General features: G+C 26.2%; 1 protein-coding gene across 1 annotated transcript in view; it reads left to right on the top strand.

The window, feature by feature from the left end:
• LOC136071835 (major vault protein-like) overlaps window positions 1-24,628 on the top strand; it is an 80,003-nt gene that overhangs the window by 50,577 nt on the left and 4,798 nt on the right. Inside the window, 20 exon segments of the mRNA XM_065797311.1 lie at window positions 5,308-5,409; window positions 6,790-6,880; window positions 7,022-7,082; window positions 7,268-7,362; window positions 7,468-7,552; window positions 7,634-7,687; window positions 8,101-8,151; window positions 8,250-8,295; window positions 8,943-9,022; window positions 9,098-9,148; window positions 10,521-10,608; window positions 15,549-15,695; window positions 15,771-15,867; window positions 15,983-16,073; window positions 16,231-16,320; window positions 16,514-16,559; window positions 16,664-16,728; window positions 16,922-17,002; window positions 17,081-17,161; window positions 17,235-17,345. Of these exon segments, the coding sequence (XP_065653383.1) occupies window positions 5,308-5,409; window positions 6,790-6,880; window positions 7,022-7,082; window positions 7,268-7,362; window positions 7,468-7,552; window positions 7,634-7,687; window positions 8,101-8,151; window positions 8,250-8,295; window positions 8,943-9,022; window positions 9,098-9,148; window positions 10,521-10,608; window positions 15,549-15,695; window positions 15,771-15,867; window positions 15,983-16,073; window positions 16,231-16,320; window positions 16,514-16,559; window positions 16,664-16,728; window positions 16,922-17,002; window positions 17,081-17,161; window positions 17,235-17,342 (1,610 nt within the window). The 3' untranslated portion in view covers window positions 17,343-17,345.

Genomic DNA, 24,628 nt, shown 5'->3' with positions numbered 1-24,628 from the left:
ACTCAAAAATTTTTAAATTATTTTATTCTTTAGACTAACAGCTTTCATACAAAATAGCTAAAAGTTTAATTTACAGTTTAAATAGGCAAATATTTGATAAAGTTGATGCGCGTGTAATTTAAGTTAAAAATGGATTTTCAATAATATTTTCCTTGAACTGTAAAACAATACTTCATTAAGTGCTTAACTTTAGTATCTAAAAACGCATTCCTTATTTAATTATTAAATGATTTCAATATACTTTTGTACCTAAGCCTAACCAAGCAAAAACAATTTTTTCAAAAAAGCAATTTTTTGCTGACCTCTTTTTCATCTTTTATGGTGAAACCTTTGTGAAAATGGTTTTATGTTTGCTAATTGTAATCTGATGCCGACCTGCAGCAGTTTAAGGTCGGCAATTTATTGTCCACTTTAGTTTTCTTAATTCTGAAAATTTCCTAATTTCTTAATTAACTAACAACTTGAGTATTCCAGAATGTAAAAGTGTGTCAATTTCTTTAGTCAAGCTTACTCTCACTGAGTCAATTGTGACAAAAGACTTTAATACATGAATACATCTCGTCAACAATCTGAATTGAACAATAAAATAAAAGCATACAAACAGTTTAAAAAGCAGAGGATAATTATAGGATAACCCATTAGAACATTGCAGTTTTGAAAAAATAACTACTCACTTTAGAAAAAATTTGTGATTTTGGAACACTGTTAGATTTTTTCCAATAAAAATATAAAATCAACAATGAAAAAAAAAAGACCTTACCATGGTCACATTAGAGAAACATGGATATTTTTCTAAAACTGTTGCAATTCTATCAACTCTGTCAACTAAACATTTATTTACCCAGATCCTCTTTTGAGTAAATTTAGCATTTAATTTCTAATGACTTTGTTCTGGAGCATTTAAATCATGTTATAAAAATTTACTTAATTTACGGTTACTAAAAGATGGAAGATAATAACGAGAACTTTTTATAGAAGTAGAGAAATTACAGGTTGAGAGAGGTAGGGTAACTTGCGTATGACTCCAGACAAATAGACAATTTAAAATATGTACAAAAGCATGCAATTTGATAATTTTGGATAGAAAGTAAAGGATATTAGAATTAGAACGATATTCCTAAAGGTGTATTATTTTAAATGTCTTGTTTTTAGCCTAGATATTCTTAAAAAATTATTGGTTGATAAGTAGTTTATAGGGTATTTCACTGAAATTATAAGTATATATATATTAATACAAACAAGGTACAAACAACAAGGCATACTACAAACAAAGAGGCGAATCCATTTATAATGAGTTTAATAAATTATTTGCTATATATCGATTCCTTCTCCAAAAAAAGGGCTTAAAAAGTGTTTCTAAATCAAAAAAATAACAATAGCCATCAAAAACTAACCCTTTTACCAGAAAGCTCTATTGATTTTTATTACATTTTTATACCCCTAATTTTAAAATACATTTTTCAGCAAAATTAAATTTAAGCAACAACGAAAAAATAGTCAAGTATAAAGAAAATAATAATAGTAATGAAAGAAAAACTTTTAATTTGTGCAGTTAGAAATTCTTAAAGTTTATTTCAAAAAATAAAAATCACTCAATATTACAACAACAACAACATCCAAAAGCAATATATTTACCAGAAATATATATGTTTACATGAGCATGTAACATGCTTATGTGAAACATCTTATATCATGCTTATGTAAAACATGCTTATGTATAACATGCCATGTTGTTAAATTAAAAAAATATGTATGTACATTCCACATTTTACATTGTTCACTCTCTTATAGCCTCAATTTTATTTATTTACTAATAAAAAACAGACATTTATTTATTGAGTCAGATCAATAATATGGTTGCAACATAAATTTTTACAAAAATAAACTAAAAAAACGCACTTATTAAATGCAAATTCTATAGAATTCTTGTAGTATATGACTCCTTCTGGTTGGTATTTTAGTCTTAATGGCGATCGAATGGATTAGACTATTTAATTACATAAAATCATGAACCCAGGATCTATCAGATAGTTGGGGAGGGGAACAAAATGGGAAATTTAGTGTTTAATTTCTCTGAATTTAGGGGTCCCTTTCAAAATTTAATGATTTTTTTTACGAATACCTGGTAAAAGGGAAGGGCCTTTGGTGTATATATATATATATATATATATATATATATATATATATATATATATATATATATATATATATATTGGGCTGGCGTGAGTAGGTATCATGTGAAAAAATAAATAAATAATAAAGTTCTCGTTTTTTAGAATTTGCCACACACACACCCTCCTCCCTCCACCATCATTGCGCCGGCCTTATTATTATTATTCCTAATTTTATAATATTATTATGATATTATAAAATTAAGAATAATATTTTTTATTGAAATATCCTTAAATAAGAATGAAGTTCTTAAAATAAGAATCAAGTTCTTAAAATAAGAATGAAGTTCTTAAAACAAGAATGAAGTTCTTAAAATAAGAATGAAGTTCTTAAAATAAGAATGAAGTTCTTAAAATAAGAACAAAAATTCTTAACCAAGAATCTTGGATTTTGCTGTGAGCATTATTTTTTATTAAACTAAAATTTAAGAAACACAAGTGAATTCAGAGATTTGTTCGAAAGGCGTAATCGAATCTTTGTGCAAAAGTTCGGTAAAATTGAAAAAACTTGTTCAATGCCTGTGGGCATTTCGTTCGAAAGGCGTAATCGAATCTTTGTGCAAAAGTTCGGTAAAATTGAAAAAACTTGTTCAATGCCTGTGGGTGTCAGTTTAATTGTAAAAAGAGCCTCATATAATTTTTGCAAATTTTCTGTTCTTTTCGCTGTGTTCCTAAATAGCAAAAATTCCTGTTTTAGTCATTTGAACTCATCATTGACTGTTGAAATGGTAGTAACTTTTTCCTTTCTCAGCAATAAATTCAACTCTTCTTGAATAGATATCGAAGCTAGACTAGTCTGATGACCTTCAGAATCACCAGAATCAGAAGTTTCTTTATCTCCTCAAAAACCAAAAATTTTTTTTGTAAATTTTCCAGCAAAGAGTAAAATGTCTCTTGATGAAATATTTGTAAAATCTCTCAGTGATATTAATAAGTTCATCACATTGTTATCCCACCTTTCACTTGTTTGCTTCTTGAGATTTTCATATAACTCCTTCCCAAAGTTGTTATTTAAATTCAAAAGTTTTTTCAGCATAAAGCCAATAACAGTATTAGATGTCAAAATCGTTAAATTTTCTTGACTCAGTGTCTCAACAGCAATTTTGATTAGCTCCATGGCAGTTTGCAACATCGACAAAGCACTAAAATCTACCTTATTGATTAGATCAAGCACATTCAATTCAGTTAATGTGTCAAACAGACAAAGTTTTGTTTAATTAGTGGATCAATCATTGTGGGGATAGAATTCCAACGATGTTGAACGTCAATTAGATTTCAGCTCCAAATGCTTTAGTTACTTTTGACTGAAATATTTGGTTTCAAACGGTCAAATTTCTAATATATTTGACAACATCTCGTGCATTTTTCAAAGCAGAATGGAAATCTACTTCTGAATAATCTACTTCTGAATGGAAATCTACTTCTGAATAATAATACTACACAACCTTCATGTCATTATTTTCAAAATTGTCAATCTAATCTTCATCATTAGAGTTCGAATTTAACTCACTTGAACTAATTTGATCGTTTTTCTTATACTAAGTATCAGTTACTGCCCAATCTTTTTCAGATAGAATTGAAAAACTCTTCAAGTATTTAGATATTTTTTCAACCATTGCTTCAGCATTGCACGAACCAATCCCAATTTGTATGTTTTATTTTCTTCACTACAATGCAGATTTATTCCAAACAATTGTATACTTGTCAACACATACTGAATTTTCTTCCCATCCCAATTTTTGAAACAATTTCTGAAACCATCTGATTTTTCATGTAATGAAAATCAGTGTTGATAAACTTCATTACCTTCATTGCTCTCATTTTTTGGAAGTTGATATCCTTCTTTTTTGATTGCATTGCAAATAAACTGATTTCTGGTGATAGCTCTAATGGATATTCTGTCTGTGTCCATGTCAGAAACTATGTCATTTAAGCTCTTATGTTAAACAAAATCAACCATTGTTTTAGGTTTCTTTTCTGCTAAAACTTGTTCTGAAGCAATTATTTCAGTTTGAGACCAATCAATTTCATGCTTCAATTTTAAGTAAGCCTTTAAGCTTGTGGTAGATCCTCCAGAGCACTTAATGACATAATTGCAGCGATTGCAAACACCTTCTATATCCTTTTGCAATTATTGTAGAGTTTTTCATGTAATTCTGTACAGGGAACTGCTTGTGTTGCAATTTTTAATGATTATTCTAAAAGAGTATTAGAAAAGATTGTCCATAGGGAATTGGTTTCATAACAATTGTTATACTCGCTTCAAAAAACAAATAATTTTAAGTTTAATTCATACTTTATTCCATTTTAAAAATCCAGATATCGTTCAAAAATTAAACTGTTATTTTAAATTTTTTTAATTTTATTCAATTTTCTGTTAGAAAAAAATATTAAGATAAAAATCAAAAACAGGAATATAGGTAGCAAAAAAACGTCTGTTTCCTGTTTTCTGATTTTGGTTAAAAAACAGCTGTTTTACGGTTTCTGTTAACAGTTGTTGGAAACCCTAGTCCAGATCTTAAACCCATTGAAAATCTGTGAGCAATTTTAAAATCTAAAATTCTTTTTTGAAAACAAACAAATAGAAAAGAATTTTTTGAGATTCTTGGTGAAACTTGGAATTCAATTAGTGCTGACATCGTGTCAAAAGCTTGTAAAAAGCACGCCAAGACATGTAGAAGCAGTTGTAAAAGCAAAAAGCGGTGCAACAAAGTACTAAAATGAAAATCAAACATGATATTCTTAGTAATAGCAGCATTGATAATAATAGTTATTGACAAAACATTATACTTTATAATAAAACTTTGATGTTTCTTACTTAAAATATATATATATATATATATATATATATAAATATATATGTATATATGTATATATATATGTATATATATATATATGTATATATATATTATATATATATATATATATATATATATATATATATATATATATATATATATATATATATATATATATATATATATATATGTATATATATATATATATATATATATATATATATATATATATATATATATATATATATATATATTTTTACATATATGCATAATTGTGTAATAAACTTGAAAGCTAGATATATTGCATAATCAAAATGGTAAATTTCTTAAATAATTAGGAGAGGAACTTGAAAATGGTATTCAAAATGCATATCTACTTGAATACGATGAAGCACTTATCTTGTCTGCTGCTGCAGAATTTGAAGACTTTTCTGTAAATCGTAAGTTTTGTTTTTAACTATAATATAATGTCATCAAATAGTTAACTTGTTTGTATGTTTTTGTACTGATATTTTCTGATAGTTAATGTTTCATTGAATTAAATAAAAATTTGTAAATTATCAGACTGGCCAAGCTAAATTTGGTTTTTTTATCAAACCCTGTCCTTGTTAAAATTTTAAGTTGGCAGGTGTTACTAGTCAAGGCTTAAGTGTTGTATTTTTGTAGGTTAGTTTTTTTTTAGATATTTTTGGTATTATGTTCTATAAACATGAGGCGATGATGATGATGATGATTATAATGATGATGGTTGATAATGATGATGATAATGATGATAATGATGGTGATGATGATGATGATGATGATGGCATTAATGTGTTACCAATCCTCTCTCAACCCTGTGACACTTCCACTGTACAAGAACAGTTAAAATTAAATTAAACAGTAAAAACTAAGAAAATAAATTTTACTTACACTGACATGGCTGAAACAGTGAAAAAGCTGAAACAGTTAATGTGATGTTAATGTGTGTATTTTAATGTTAATGGATGTTTGGATATTTTTTATATTTGTTTTTTGGAAGTTCTGATTCACTTCCAACAAGGCTACAAGCAACCCCTATTAAGCTGGGAGTTACTAGAAAACAAAGAATAGAGTTAAAGAGAAGAAAAGGGTTGATAAGTTGAAGGTTGAAAAGTTGAAAGTTGTATGACTCAGGAAAACATGAAAATGAGAGTGAGTTCCAAAGGCTTGAAGTGCAAGGAAAAACACTAGGTGAATAAAAGTTTTTAGAGCATGCAAGGACAGATTCAGTAAAAGAACAAAACTTTGAATGACAAGTCAAGCGAGAGTGAGTTTGAGAACTAGAGTTGCTAGCTAGTAGTTGCATATTGGTAATACTGACAATAAAAGCGTAGCAAAAACAGATGTGTATAGTATGGTTTTACGCATCTTTTCATAAAGTTTTTAACTGTTTATTTGTAACTGTAAAAAATGTAAGTATTTGATTATCTCTACCTTTTGCTTGTTACAACAGCATTACTTTTGCACTACTGTGTTGTGAAAAAGTAATGTTGTAACAAGCAAAAGGTAGAGATGGAAAAGTGGTGTTCTTTATAAAAATATTTCCTAGTAGTTTTTTGAGCTTTAATATCTTTGCTAGATTTTTATTTCATTTGATAAAATTAATAGTTAAGTTGCTGTGTTAGTAGTTTAGAGGCAATTTAATTGTTTATAATTTAGTAATAAATCATTTCATTTCAAAGCATTTCTCCCAGTTATTTAAACCAATGATTTAAAAACAATCCTGTTTAGGGACAAGATAAAGATATAAGTATAAATAATTTAAAACATTTAAAAAATGTATATTCTTAATTACACAGCCCCCATCCAACGAAAACCAGGAGATTTATGGATGATACGTGGATCCCAAGTTTACATTCCACCAGTCGAAGTAGATGTTAAGCTTAAAAGGTTTTATACTTTTTATTTATACTTTTGTTATGCAATTTTAGATGTTTAAAATTTTAGAGCATATTTTTAAAATTTTAGAGTATTTTTTAAAAATTAAAAACTTTGATGCTAGTTAATGATAATGTGTCTCTAATTATTTAGAACACCTATTGCACTGGCAAAGAACGAAGGTATTTATGTTCAGGATCAGAAGAATGGAAAGGTTTATTGTTTTCAAATTATTGTTTAAATTATTATATTAAATACACTTTTAGAGTTCTTACGTTTTTTTTTTAATAGTTAAGTGTAATGATTTTTTTGTTTTAAAGTTTTTAGATCTATACAATTTTTATAATACAGATTTGGCATTTGCTTTTGTTACTGTTTCCTTTTTACTTTTTGCTATAGGTATTTACTGTCCTGGGCCCTATATCATATTTATTAACTGAAACAGAAACTTTATGGGCTAAAGAATTGTCCCCTTTGACTGTCAAAATGTTAGCGTAAGTTGATAAGTTTAAATTTTTAATTTTAGTTATATCAAATTGATAAAGAAATTAATAAAAACAACAACTATATAAACATTCTTTTTCTTGGAATATTTTAAGGAATGGCGGTTGTTGGGGGGATGAAGATATTCGGAAACTAGCTTACTTTGAGTCTTCAGTAGACCCAGTGTATGCTAATGAAAAGGTAGTTTTTAATAAAATTTTAAAGTAATTTTAAAAAGTTCAAAAAATAATTTGCTACTGTTTTTTTTACTTTGCATTTTAGCGAGATAAAACAAGAATAGTAACTTATCGAGTTCCTCCAAATGCTGCAGTACAGGTAATGTTAGAAAGCAAACTAGACTGTGCATGAATTTGTTACTGAAAAAAAATATGAGGTTTTAATGTTTATGATTTAGCTATATACAGCTTTACAACGATTAATTATATTCTATATAAATGTGCATATTGTTAACTACAAAAAAAAAAACATGAAACAGAAACTTTAATTGTTTTGTGTTTTAATGTAGGTGCCACTATTTATTTGTATGTTTAAACTTATAAAATGTATAGTTTGTGCTTAAATTACATCACACTGACAAAGTTTACAATTAACATTATCTGATTGAAATTTTAATGGAATTTAAATAGCATTAAAACAAAACAAAAAATACCATGTTATTTGCAAAAGAGATTGATTTCAAATTTTACAGGATATGCAATGTTTTTTTAACTAATCTACATTTTTGACAGGTTTTTGATCACCAAAAACAAACAGCTCGTGTGGTATTTGGTCCAAATCTTGTAAGCCATTTAAATATTTTTTTATCACAATAAATAATAATTTTTTGAGAAACAAAAATCCAAAACAAAATTTTCTTTGTTATTTTAATTTCTAACAGGTTGTTTTGGAACCTTCAGAGGACTTCAATATTTTAAATATAAGTGGTGAATGGTTCAATAACATTTATTTTAAAAATAAAAAAAAGTTAAATTTTTCATTTAAAATTTTTAAATACTCTTTTGATGTAACATAATTTGTAAATTGACCAAACAGTATATTTAAATCAAATAAATAAATCTAATCGATTGTTTAGGATTATCAAATTATTTTTTTTTTGAATATTATTTCTGAACATTTCAGTGAGACAGTGTGCTCCTTTAGAAATAATACATTTAAGAAAAACATTGAAAAACAACCATTTTCAAATTATTGTAAAATAAACCTAAATAGTAAAAGGTTTTTTGTGTGCTTTTAAGTTTTTTTTTATGGAAAATATCTGAAAGATTTTGTTCCTAGGGATTATTGCTTTTAGTTTGTTTTACCTAATTTGTAGCTAAAATAGTTTTTTTTTTTTTTTTTGTTTGTTTGTGAAATCTAAAAAGTCATCTCCAAGTTTCATTTCATAAAGAAATGTTAAAAGAGTTAAAAAAGAAAGTTTTTTTATTAAATACTGTAAAAAAAATGTAAAACAAAAATCACATACAAAACCAAAGCACTTATAATAAAAAAACATATATAAGAAACATATATTCAAACATTATTAAATTATTTGATTATTTTACAACTTAATAAAAAATTATATTTTTTCAAGCTGGAAAACCGAAAAAAGAAGGGGCATTAAAATCTCTTGCTATAATGCTTGGACCTGATTATATTACCGATGTTATTGAGGCAAGTTATGGTTATTGTTATTACTATTTCACTGTCTAAGTATGTGCTTTATAAATATTCTAAATCTTTTAATAGGTTGAGACATAAGATCATGCTCGTTTATCCGTAAAGTATGCTGCAAATAACAAACATGAGGAGATAACATTGTAAAAAGACATTCTTTTATATGTATACTGTTAACATCTTTTGTTTTAAAATTTTAAATTTACAAACATATTCTTATAATATTCTTATTTTGAGTCTTATAAATTTATAAGATTTATATAGAGATAAATATATATATACATTTATAAAATTTAAATAGAGTTCTAAATTGAGAGCCACACCATATTTCATTTGTGATTTTGAAATTTACTAATAAAAATCAAATATTACACCATTTTTGTGATATTTGTAAAACAAATAAAAATACGAGTAAAAATGTTATTTATTTAGTAATGTAAATTTTTGAATAGTGTTTTTGTTCTAGTTGTTGTTTTGTGTACTGGATGTTGCATACCATTTTGTTTTGCATAAGAGTTACTATTATTTTTATGCTAACTTTAGCTAATTTTATATATAACTACTGTTGGTATTTGAGTCTCTACCCTTTTTTTTCACATAAGCATTTTTATACCCAAATTTATTTATTACAAAAAGTTATTATAGTAATTTATTGTTATTTTGATGACTCAAATTCACTAAAGTTGCAATAATAACTAGTTGTTTTTGTTTTCTACACTATTTGTTATCAGTTATTTGCTATTATAATAGCACTACTGATGAAACTATGAAAGGCTTCTAGTGCTAAATTTTTAAATAAAAGTTGTACAATTGAATAAATCATTTTTAAGAAATAAAAACTCTTTAGATTAATTTTATTGATATTTTTCTTAGCATACCCTTTACTTTTTATATACAGTTAACTCCCATTATCTTGAATCCTCAATAACTCGAACTTCCAGTAACTCAAATTATTTTTGAATCCCCGTTGAACCTTTATTTTAAGAATTATGCTCCCAATAACTCCAACATTCTCTAACTCCAACTAATTTCTTGGTCCCTTGGAGGTTTGAAATATCGGGAGTTTACTGTGTATATATATGTATATATATATATATATATGTATATATATATATATATATGTATATATATATATATATATATATATATATATATATATATATATATATATATATATATATATATATATATATATATATATATATATATATATATATATATGTAAGTATGTGTCTATGCATTGCATGCATGTGTTTTTATTTGCGTGTATTTATGTGCGCATATAAAAGTACATTATGTGTAATTATATTTTACTATGTGTTTTTATTATGTGTTTATATGTTGTGCATATTGTGTATATATATATATATATATATATATATATATATATATATATATATATATATATATATATATATATATATATATATATATATATATATATATATATATATATATATATATATATATATATATATATATATATATATATATATATATATAGGTTGAAATTGGTAACAAAGTATCTGAAGCAAAAATATTTTCAGTACCTGACTACATTGGTTTTGCAACTAAATCAATTGGTATCTTTATTATTTGTTTATTATTTATTAAAACAATATTTAAGCAACTTATTTATTTTCATGTGCAGCATACATAATTATGCATATATATTTATGCAATATTTATTATAAACACTTTTAACTATAAAAACTGTTTTCAGATTGTACAAATATAACTGTTTTTTAGTTTAAAAAAGTTATTATTGTATGACGATAAAAAACCAATGTTAGAATATTTTTGAGATTTATCAAGTCATTAAACATTTACTGTTTAATGACTTAATAAATTAGAAAATAAAGAGCATTTTACAGGATTTTTATAACATTATCAACTATAACTTAGAATTGTAATTATTACTTTAATTTGGATCAAGCCTTAGTATAAAATTAAAACAAGAATCTTTCAAAAACTTTCGAAATAAAAAACTTGAAACTTTTCAAATTTTAAACGTTTCAATAACAAAGAACAAAACAATTTTTACAGCAAATTTCAAGTCATTATTTAATTCTAATTTAATGTAAATTCTCTGCTCTTGTAAACAATCAAAGTTGCAAAAAAAAGTGTTTATTTTGTTTCATGTGAATGTGAATCATTGTATATAGGTGAAACATGCAGTTTGATAAAGACCAGAATAAAACAGTATCATTTAATATTTACTGAAAAAATTGACAGACTCGGAATTGGCTGAACATTGCAAAGCTTGCAAATATAATATCAGTTGGGAAAATGCCACTAAAAAATGTCACTAAAATCAGAAAGCAATTTTTAAAAAAGGACTATTCAGGAATCTTTAGAGAATATTGTAACTATTTTGACACTCAAAATTTTGGTATGAATGATGATGCTGGTAAGTATATCAAAACTAGTTGGTGGCAAATTATGTTTGCGCATATGAAAAAAAATGACCCCAATTTAAAAAAAATTAAGAAACCTGCCTAATGCAACAAACTCAAAATCATGCTAAAAACTTTGCAGTGTCTTTGCAGTGCAAAGACTTCTAACCTCTAAGATTGAAAAATGACTTCAACAATTAGCAGCTGAAATAATTTTTTTTATAATTATTCATTGAAAAAAACTATATTTATAGAATAAATTAGTGTTTACTTTATCAGCCTCATGTTTTATGTTATTATTAACTTAAAACATCATGTTAACAAGTATTTATATAAAAGTAAGTATATTATAATTTATTCTATCAATAACTTTTTTTTCAAATAATAATAATTGAATAATAAATAGTTATATTATATATTAAACGAAATTAAGATGGCCTTTAAAGAACAATAACTATTATTTTTATTGTTGTTGTTAATGTTGTTATTATAATTATAATAATATTAATAAAATGCAGGAAATTTTTCTAAAAAAAAGTTGTGTAGTGTTTTGTAATTTTTATTTTCAATTTAGATGCATTAATGATTTAAGAAATTGACACATCAATCAATTAATGAAGATAATATAAGATAATTAGAATTATTAGATAAGTAATAATGTAAATAATAGATTATAATAATATATTATTATAGTTATAGATACAATCAGGTGAACAAATAGAATGACTAGATATGATAGAATAAACAATTAGACAATATTAAATAATGTTTTTTAATAAGAGAAACTAGTTTTAGACCATGTTAATATAAATATTGGTAAAATAATAGATTAATAAATAGACTTTTAGAATTAATAGAATAAATAGATGTTAATAGATAATAAATTAGTAATAATAAAATTTTCGATGTGGCATCAGTTTTCCACTTAGTTGGGTGAGCCTAATTTAGGATATTATTGGAGCATTCAATTGATGATGCACAGCTTTTACATGACTTCTATATACACACACAAGTATACGAGCAGAGAAATTTATTATTAATTATTACTTTGTCAGGTTTTTTTACAGAAAAAAAAGTAAATACTCTTATGATTATTCTAACAGCAAATTTAGATTTTAAATGGTGAAAATAAAAACTATATTAATGAACTTTTTTTGCAAAAGTTCTAAGAGTTCCTTTTCAAAAAACCATTGAAAGAGCCTATTAAGACTGAAGGCTTGCATTTGCTAAGAAATATGTTAACATTCTGTTATTATTCTAAAAGAAACTGATTAGTTGAAAGTTTATCTAGGTCACACTTGGTGTTCACTCTTAGTGTTCAATTTTTATGAACCTGCAGTGTTTACAGCCCCGTCAAATTGAGGGGGGTTAAAACTTTATATGGTCATAGTTTTTGAAAAATAAGAGATTATTGCATGAAACTTGAAATTTGTTGATGAATGTAAATTTAGATAAAAATAGTAAAGAAAATATTTTATGAACCTGTTGCTCCCATGTTAAGGGCTGGGTGGGCCAAAAAATTAGGGTTTTTTGTTCCCAAGCTCCAATCACCACAATTCTTTGTAAAACATTCCTTTTTGATATAAGCATAAACATACAAAAGTTTGGAGTTTAGACAATGCCTGTAAGTGTCAAAAAATCTAAAAATCCAGTGTACACCGCTGTAATATAATGCGGTAATCAATGACTTAGAAAGGAACAGGAAAGCTGGAGTTTATTAATGACTCTGAGGCTTATGTCAACATTCTTAGACAGTCTTTTTGCCTAGACTGAAATACTGTGAAGTTAATATATACTGTCACTGAAATAATGGAAGAACATTTTATCTCCCAAGAAAATACCATCACCCTATTATTAAAGAAAGCATAGTAGTTTTTTATCCAGAAGCAGGTTGAGTACCTTGAATGGCCAGCTCAAAATTTATATCTCAATTCAATTGAACACCTGTGGTCTATTCTGAATCAAAAAACTGGCATATGGTGCTTTTTTTTAAAAAAGAGAGCTTAAAATCATGCTCAAAGAAGCTGTAACTCAAATTTACTCAGACAACAGAAATTAGTTAGGTCAATGCAAAATTATCTAAAGTTATAAAAGCTAAAGGTGGTCCCAGTTTATATTAAAAAGTTTTATCTTCAAAATTTAATGCTAAAAATATCATGTTAAATATTTTTATTGATTAAATTTTTGTTAAGTTTTTAACAATTAAGGTTAATTAAGGTAACTTTTTTGTTTATTCTTGATTAGTTTTGCTTTCATAATAACTATAAAGCTTCTTATTTCCCTAAAATTACTTGTCAAAGTTTAGTTTTAAAAAACCTTCTATATTTATACAAGGTTACAATTTCCTAAAATTTTTTTTACACTTAAATTTTTCAGAAAAAGAAGAAAAAATAATTTTTTTTTATTTTTGCCTTAATTAAAGGCCCTTATTTTCCTAAATAAGCCCTCAGTCAATGTATGTACTAAAAGCCCTGCAGCTTCCTATTTCAATATGATCAGTGTGCAATTAATGCCCCATATATAAATGTGCGTATTATATATATATATATATATATATATATATATATATATATATATATATATATATATATATATATATATATATATATATATATATATATATATATATATATATCTGTGTGTGTGTGTGTGTGTGTGTGTGTGTATACACACATATATATGGTTAATTGCAAGCATAACTCCACTGTTCAAAAAAGGAAACAAATTAGATCCTTCAAACTATTGGTCAATATCATTAACATCAATAGATAAAATTATGGGGAAATTTATTTGCAATGTTGTGATGAACTAATTGACTTTTAATAAATTATGAGCAAGTGAATAGCACAGATTTGTTAATAGTAAACATTGTTGTTCAAATTTGCTAGAGACTTGATTTTATTACAAGAGAAATCAAAGATGGTAATAATATCGATATCATATTTTTGGACTTTGCAAAAGCTTTTGATTCAATTTCTTTATCTATGTATTTTATCTTTATGTTACCTTTTGATTCGATTTCTTTATCTATGTATGTTATGTTATAAGCTTTATGGTTATGGTTTTCACTCTTATATTTTACAATGGTGTAAAACATTCCTTAGTAATATAAAACAAAGAGTTGCTTTGGGTGAGCTTATTTCATGTTGAAAAGAAGTTACAAATGGAGTACAAATGAAGTACCTTAGGGTTCAGTTCTTGGCCCTATACTATTTGTAATTTATATAAATGGTTTAAATAATAATATACTAAATAAATTAGAATTGCAGATGATACTAAAATCATGTCAGCAATTGCCAATGAAATTTTATTAGTGTTGCAAATAAAGCTAATTAAACACTAGGTTTTATGAAACATACACTTAAATATCTTGATGTTGTAAAAATTAAAGTTGTTATATAAGTTAATTATTAGGCCATGGCTCAAATATGCAGCATCAGTATTGAAGCCTATATTGTATTAAGATATTAATAGACTGGAAAATGTACAGTGTAGATCGACTAGGATTGAAACACTGAAAGGCATCTGTTATGAAGAAAGGATAAAAATATTAGGTTTACCAACATTACAAGAAAGGAGAAGAAGGGGTGACATGATAGAAATATTTAAAATATCAAATTCAATTGAATATATAAGATTTAGGGAGCTTTTGAGATTTTGCAGCCACATGTCCAGAAATTGTCACAATAAAAGGCTTCATTGAGAATTTACTAAAAATATATGCAGGTTTTACTGTTTAACAAATAGAGTGGTAGATGATTAGAACTTCTTATCACAAGATGCAATTGATTCTACAAACAAAAACACTTATATATATATATATGTATATATATATATATATATATATATATATATATATATATATATATATATATATATAAATATATATAAAATTATATATTTTTGTTTCCTTTATAATTTTATAGCTATGATATTACTTTTTTTAGTTGTCGATCATCTGATATTCTAATAAGTTATGATAATGTTTGATTTTTTTTTATCATTTTTAGAAATGCTCAGGATCTACGATAATTTCATTTTTATGGTTTATTAAAAAAGTATTTGATGATTGTAAAATTTTTTGATTGATAAATGTTAATTAAAAAATTATTTTTTAACTATATTAGCAAGTCGTATTCGAGGTCAAGTAGCTCGGACATCATTTGATGAGTTTCATCGTTATTCAACAAGAATCGTTAAAGAAGCAGTTTTTGGTTTTGATGATGAAGGGAATGTGCGTCATGCACTTTACTTTAGTGAAAATGGACTGGTATGTTTACATTGTAAACTTTATTAAAAGTTTATGTTAACAGATTTTGCAATAAAAATTTTTTTTACATTACAGAAAGTCACAAACATTGATGTTCAAAGTATTGAGCCGGTGGATGCTCACATGCGGGATAGTTTATTGAAATCTGTACAGTTAGCAATTGAGATCTCTACTCAGTACGGTTTACCTATATATCATCAGTAGTTTATTAAAAGTTAGAATGAATTATGATTTTACAATAGTATTAGAAGCAAAGCTGGTAAACTGTATAAATGTTACATTTTCTAACAGATCTATTGAGCGATCAGCTGTACATGAAGCAGCGAGACATGAACAAACAGCAAAAGGAAACTTAGATAAGAACCGTTTATTCAATGAAAAGGTGTGAAGTATTTTATTTGACTTGCTAATTCAATAAATTCATTAAAAAAAAAGTTATTTAATAATAAAGGAGTAATAATAAATAGAAATAAGATTTAGTTAAATTTATTAGTACAAACATTTTGGTAAGGTTATGAGCATTACAGTTTTCTTAATAGGCAGCCGAAGAAGAACGCAGAAGGTTGTATGAACTTAGAGCAGTAACAGCAGCTGTTGAGTCAAGTGGTCAAGCTATTGCTGAAGCTAAAGTACTAATATATTTTTTTCATATAACATGTTGGACATAAAAATTTTGTTTTGTGTTTTATGATATGTTCTATGATGTAAAATTATTGTTTGACAAAACTAGACTTATGCAAGGTTGTTCAATCTAATTTAATTTAGCATTGCATTTTCACATAATTAGTATATTATTTAAAGTTATTGATTTGATATTTTAAGGCGCTAGCAGAAAGAGCTTTAATTGAAGGAAAGACCGCAATTGAAGGTATTTTTATTTATTTAAAAGTTTTATGTTAAAAAATGTAAAATCAGCTCTTTTTTTTACTGCTACTTTAATTTTTCGAAAACACTTACAAAAAATGTTTTTAGTTGCTAAGCTACGAACAGAAGCAGAATCAATTGAAGCTGAAGCTAAACTCCATTCGCTTGAGCAGGTAGCTCTACATCAAAATATATTTGTTACATTGTGATCTCATCTATATTTGTTACAATCTTGCTTCCATTTAATTATTTGTAATTATCTTCATTATATGAAGAATGAAGATAGTATTTTTTATTCTTTCATTTTCTTTATGTTGTAGTTTTTGATTTGTTATTTTATTATAACTTTATAACTTTTTGTTTTAGCAACGAAAAGCTGAAATTGATTATATAAAGACTGTAAACCAAATGGAAATTGAAAAAGCCAAATCACTTGCTGATATTGAGGTACATATTATAAAGAATTTGATTGGAGTATTTTACATGAATACTCATTTTTATTTTTTTTTACTATTTTTATTTTAGACACAAAAGTCTTCAGCTATGATAAATGTTATTGGATCAGATGTTGTCCGTATCATTGCTGATGCTGGTATGGTTGCAAAGGTATTCTATTTCTAAATTCTGTATACAATTTAATTATGCTTGATGCAGAATGTCATGAGAATCTTATTTTCAGATGAATATGTTGCAAGGGCTTGGTATAAAAAGTACATTAATCACAGATGGGAAGACCCCTATAAACCTTTATCAAGCTCCAAATGGAAATATTTATCCTGTCCGTTAATAGGTATTCTATTAATCTAATACACATATGTACATAACATGTGTGTTTGTATATATATATATATATATATATTTATGTATGTATGTATATATGTGTATATATATATATATATATATATGCATTTATATATATATATATATATTAATATATATATATATATATATATATATATATATATATATATATATATATATGTATATATATATACACATATGTATGTATTTATGTATGTATGTATGTATGTATGTATGTATGTATGTATGTATGTATGTATGTATGTATTTATGTATGCAGCCCTCGGCAGACCTTGATTTTGATCGATACAAAGTTTTTTTGATAGTAAAAATCAAAAACTTATTTTTCTTTATGATTATTAGTTTTTCATAAAAAATCTCTCTCAGGCAACAATGACAAATCCTCAGCAGAGTACAAACAAATGTTACTTTAACAGTTTGTTTTTTATCGTTCGATGTTTTCATCATTTGACGTTAATTGTTTTCTGACAAGAACTGTTTGATGCGTGTTCTTTTGGATTCAAATGATTGTCTGGTCAGCAAATTCGTTTTTTGGCTCCACTCTAAATTTCTATATCGCTTTTAATCCAAAGAATATCTTTAAAAGTTTGATTAGAGTGTTTAATAATTTAAAAAAAAATTTTTTCATAAATTATACATGCTCCAATCCTCACAGTTGGAAATACGTCATCATCTTTGCCGCAAACAGCTACCATTTTAGTTGGGGGAAAATAAACTTTTGTTCTCAAACGCAAACAATGGCATTAACAAAAAAGTCTTTAAAATGCCTAAAAGTTGTTGTGTCTTTAGATAATTTTTGATTCACATATACATGTAAATATAAATAATATAATAAATTAAAAAAAATATATATATATATATATATTCATATATATATATATTTATATATATATATATATATTTATATATTTATATATTTATATATTTATAAATTTATATATATATATATATATATATATATATATATATATATATATATATATATATATGTTTTGTAAGATGGATTTGTGGTTTTGAGTGACCTCTGGTGACTAAGATGGTTTTGTTGTTTTGAACGCACAAGTCAGGCAACTTGTGTTTTCAAAACAACAAAACCAGAGCTCAATGTTGTGTGGAAAACTTCCTGCATCTAGCCAAAGACAAAATATTTATAAGCATCTAATACTTCGTAACTATCTATAGTCTCAAGAGAAAATATTTTAGTACTTTTTATTAAATAATTATAAACATTGTACTCATGGCCGTTCAGCTGGATCATTTTTCCAAGTATTTGCAAGAAACTTGTGTGGACGTCGGTTGATTCCAAGGACTGCAAGTTTTTTTATATACTTTTCTGCGGCGTTAAAATTTAATTTTTCAAAGTATTCATAAACCAACATTTCTTTTTTTAAACTCTTTATATCACTTTTTTGTACGAGTTCTCCTGCTTTATTAACTCAACTAATCATTTGTTTTCCCCCATCCAAGATGGTAACAATTTGCGCTATTGTTATTTTGCATAATCACATGACTTTCTGACTGCGAGGGTTCTGTGTTTAAAATACTAGATAAAAGCGTTAAAACAAATCATCCGAAATCAATTAAATTGATTAATGTTAACCATTATTTATTTGCAATTATTTTCAAATAAATATTAGTAAATCAATTACAAGTATAAGTAAGAAAAAAGTGCAAATGTATTTTTCTTGTTCCCATCGGGCATTAAATTTGAAGTCGTCTTTAGAATGTTCATTACACATTTTTTTTGGATTAAGTACTTGTTGGATTATTAAATGATTATGACTTTTTATCCTTTAATAACTCTTTTTACAACATTTTATTTAAATTGCTTTCTTGTCGGTTTGTTTATTTGGTGTCTGCGCAAAACAAACACAAGGTCAGCAGTAAAAAAATCGTTCAGAAAAGTAATTAAAACAAACAACACAAAACAGACTTAAATAAAAGAAATCATTGAGAGTTTAGCGTAAATATAAGAAATCGTTGAGAAAATTAATTTAAACAAACAATAAACAACAAACATTTAGCGTTTTAATTTAGCGTAAATAAATAGAATCGCTATTAAATAATAATAAAAAATACCGTAATATCGCCTAATAGGCCGTATGCAAGTATCTCTAAATGTGGCAAGAAATTAAGTTTCGTTGCTCATACTTAGTGCCTAACTTTTAACCTTTCTAAAAGCTAAAATACAACTGTTTTGTTGTAAAAAAAAAATGTTTACAGCTTTAACCTCATGACACAATGAAATACTCATTGAGGAACAGAAAGGTCAAAGTAAGAGGGGCCGCATATTGCACAAACAAACTTTTTCAAGAAAATGAATATAATTTTTCATTTGTAATCACTTATATAAACAAATATTGAGTTATAATAGGTAAATAGGTAAAAAAAAGACAAAGGCTATATATTTTACACCCACCCCCCTCATTTAAAAACTATCTTCGAAAGGATTTACATTGTTGTCACTTTCATTTTCGCTTTCTATGCCACTTATATCCGAATCAGTGTTTTCATCTGAATTCATTTTCTTATTTTTGCAATTAGTACATTTGCAAAGTTCTGAGCAATTTAAACTTCCTTGATGGCAAGAACATTGGTTTGTTTTGCATCCACTTTTGCAACCACAGCTAAAAATATCAAGAATTACATCAGACACTGGTGGTTCTTCAGCCATAAAATATTTATCTGACGATTAATAATTTGCCAGCCATTACCAACTGGGCTCATAAAATTAATCCACTGTGTCAAGCGTTTTTTCCATATATAAGCCACATAGTTAGCCCGATTAATGTGATTATCAAGGGCATCATTATTGAAAGGACAAAATTCTTCTCCGTACTTTCCTTTCCTAAAGAGTTGATAATGAGCTTTGTTTACATCAACAGTATTCCGTTCACCATATGTGTAGCAGATAAACTTTTTTAGTGCAGTACATGTTTTTTCTTTTGCAAACGAATTATTACCCGAATTATTACGAATCGCTAAAAGCTTCCAAAAGCACTACACTACTTTGCATCAGTTTTAATAGCGAAACTTTCCCTTTCCCAAAAAACGCACTAGTAAAATTGCAAACAGATAAGGCGTGGAATCCTGCTAAAGAAAGGCAAGTTTGAGTACTCCAATAATGAACAACATTATTAATGGAAATAATTTGTTGAAGTTGTGTTGTCCAGTCTAAAAGTACAGATCGATTTTTGGTAACATTTTACAAAAGTACATAAAACAAACACATCTGTATCAGAGGACTCAACAATAATGTTCTGCTTTGTATTGGAAGCATGTTGCACATGTAGCATAAGTCTAGTATCATCTTCGTGATCGCATTTCAAATCATTTACTTCCACTACCAAAGGTTCACTGTCAAAAGAAGTAAATCTATAACATTTATCTTTGTGTGTGAAATATAAATCCAGCCCATTAATCAAAATAGGATTAATTTCTTTCCAACAATTAAACAAAAAGGAAATAAAAGTCTCCTTATTCTTTCTATTAGACATTTTTCCAAGGTCTGTATACTTTTTGATCTTTGCTATAGATAATGATCAAAATGTCGCTTTCTGTTGATCTTTTATAATGTTCCGCATATTTTATACTTTGCAAAGGATAACGATCAGAAACAAAATCTACTCTAGATGATTTATGGTAATGAGCTTGTTAAATAACAATTTTTAAAACTAAGTCGGCAACCTCTCCATATGAATCTGGGACATCAACAAGCTTATGCAGAAGTGCCATAGCATCTAAAATTAGGGCGTTATCTTCTGGAATTGAATCGGTTATTGGATCATTGGTTTTTGATTTTGGAGACTTAACAAAAGTACCGTTAGAGCCAAATTTATACTTCTTTCACAAATTATACTTATATCTCACAAATTTATACTTTTATTATTACGAAATATATAAAACATTTATTTTCAATTTTTCTGTAGAACACCCCTAAAACAAACTCGGTAGCCATTGGTTGTACTAAGGACAACGGCCCCATTTTACTTCCTAAAATAAAAAGTAAAAAAAGACCTAGCTCAAACTTTAGGAAAGCAGCAAAAAGTCGGCTTAATCAATCAATTGGTTTATCAACTGTGGCACTCTGCACACCGGTCAAACAAAATTATAAAGAAAGAAAAATTAAAGTATCCCTGGCAGCCTTTTTACAAGATGAGGAAATTATAAAAAGAGCCAAAAAAGAAAAAGAGATAGGAAAAGAGCAAGAACAGGTGATACAAGAAAGATACGATGACAGAAGTGAATGAAACACTAGAGTTTTTGTCAGAAAATCTTGAAACATTTCTGAACAAGGATTTTATTGACATTTTAAAAATAATAGAATAATTTGAATAAAAAATGCTTAATTTAATACCCAGCTTGAATTTATTATTTGTGTGGCTGAATATTTTCAAATAATTATTGCCCTATCGCTTAGTTGATGAGGTTGTTCGTGTGGATTCACACATTTTTTTAGTGTACTGTACATTGCTAAAAACAATTGCTAAAACATTGCGACAAACAAATGATATTTCAAACCGTTTAAAACTAGTTTTACTCAATTGAAAATTAAACTTTGCAGTTTGTAAACTTAAATTTATTTACCTAAAAAACTCTCTTTAATGTGTTTTGTCGTGCATCGGGGACCTAAGAGACAAATAAGTACATAACATATTTTTATACTCTTTCTTTAAGTAAATATGTGCACACTCCGCTATTATAATTAATGTGTGGTTTGATGTTTTTTGCGGTACATCTGCTTTATTGTAGTGCTTTATGTTTAATAAATTAAGCTATTTTGTAATATTGTGTTAATTAGTTTATCACATTGTGATTACCACAACAATGGCAGTTATTAACAGTTGTTCTGGTTTTTGTAAATTTAAAAAAAAAAAATTTTTGTATACTTATCTTATGGATTCTTATAGTTTTAATTGGGTGTTTACTATTTTTCGTCTGAGGTTGACGAGTTCGTTTTGTATGGTGGTACACAAATATATTGTGAATATAAACTAAATGTTAACAAGTATTATTTGCTATAAAGCTGCATATTTTTATAATATAAGTTTACTAAAAGGATCAACTAAACGGTTAAGTTATAATTATATCTGCATTAGTATAAAACAAATAACTCCATGTTAACGGCATTTATTCTTATTTAATATAAACTAAGTGTTAAACGAATATTTTCAGTGCTAGGATATTAATTATAATTAAATGTTAGCTAAGCATAAAACATAAAAGTCCATTAAATTGGTATACATTTAAAAAAATACAAACAACACCGTTAAAATGGTATACATTTTTAAATGAATAGCTACGCCATAACGGTATAAATTACAACTTTATTTTAACTAAGTATCAAGTAATCATAATACGAATTACTTGATGAAAACGTTATAAATTATATTTGTATATAAACTAAGTATAACACTTTTATCTTACACTTAGAGAGTATACAGTTTTAAAAACAAATAATTTCACTATAACGATATCAATAGTTAATTTGTATAAACAAAGTATAATGCGTATTACTCCAAGAAAGCGGTATAAGTTATAACTGTACATAAACTAGATTTAAAACGGTATAAAGTCTGAGTTAAATGAAAACTAAATATTAAAAAAATAACCTCGCTTTAACGGAATAAATTGTGATTAAAAATTTACTTAGTATAAAACAATATTCTTAGATTAAAGGTATATAAAATTATAACATATAAACTATGTAAAAAACAAATAACTCCAATGGTACGGTATACATTTTTGAATACTAACCACGCCATAATGCCGTTTTAAAATATAATTAAATATTACTAAGTATAAAACAAGTATTTCCGGTCAAAGACATTACTTAAAAGATTTAGACATAAATATAAAACGAACATTTCCCCAATTATAATCAAAATTAAACAAAGTAAAAAGCGATAAAGCAGTAATAAATTTAAAACAAATATTTCCATTTAAAGAGTATAAATTAAATATGAATATAAGTTAAAATAAATTTAAGTTATATATAATAATAAAGGGTATATTTAAATATAAACTAAAGTATAAAACGAAAAATTCTACTAAAATGGTTTACATGTTTGGAAAACAAAATCCACTAAAACGGCATAGATCATAATCATTTATAAAATTAGATAAATCGAATAGCTCCATTTAAACGGTATAAATTATAATTAATTATAAACAAATGTTTCCCCTGAAGGATATACATTATGATTTAATATAAACTGAGAGAGTTTAACTACCATAATATAAACAAATATAATATAAATTAATTATAATTTCTTAATAAACTATTGAGTGAATATTTTCAATAAAGCAGTATAAACAAAATTTAGATATAAACTATATATAAATTGAATATCTGCGCTAAAATGGTATACATTTCATATAGCATAAGAGATATAAATGATCAGTGACTAGAATTTCCCCACTTCACTGAATGCTCCTATACTGGGCACCTGTCTAACTTTTTTGATCATTGTCTAACTAACACTAACTCCAATAAAATTATAACTTCTTTCTCACTCACGTTTTTACAGCTGTATGTGTTCCTTAAAGTAACTGGGTTCTTTTGGGGTTCAGATACAAAGTTATACAAGAAAAACCCTAATCGTTAAATACATACGGAAATCAGTTCTGCCCATTCTTACCACTAAATTATAAGCTTTCTAACTGGACTTTTGTCCTTTTGATAATTACTTGCTTAACACTCACTCTAAAATAATCTTTTTTGCATTTTCACTTAGAATTTGACAGCCTGATGTGTTCCAAATAGTGACTAGACTTTTTCTCTAGTTGCGAACATTATTAAACAGACAATTTGGTTAATCTTTGAATAAACACCTTCATCAAACACCATTGTTATATGCTGAAGATTTAGTTTATCTACAATAACAATGCCTTGGTGTAAAATTTCATTTATTGTACTAAGTTCAGTAATAGGGTAATCGATAATAGAAAGATAAGTTATCTTAGAAAGTGTAGGTATAACAGGTGAGATTGTGTTAAATCCCGTCCAATCAGGTTAAAAAAATTTCAGTTTTAGTTGTGACAACTTACACAAATTGTAAGCTAAATCGATTTTTGGAGCAGCTATTACTAAAGGTTGATAAAACAAATCTGTGATATTAATATCTAACAATGCATCCCTTAAAGATGGAGATAATCTATTTCCCAGATTGAAAATAGGTAGATCATTTTTATCCCATTTAAATGAACGCTTAACTCTGCTAATTTTTGGTAGCTCCAACTAAAGTATCA

This window comes from Hydra vulgaris, chromosome 05 (genome assembly GCF_038396675.1).
Source record: "Hydra vulgaris chromosome 05, alternate assembly HydraT2T_AEP".
Taxonomy (NCBI): Eukaryota; Metazoa; Cnidaria; class Hydrozoa; order Anthoathecata; family Hydridae; genus Hydra; species Hydra vulgaris.
Note: the sequence above shows the minus strand (reverse complement) of the source record. Positions and strands in the feature narration are given on the sequence as shown.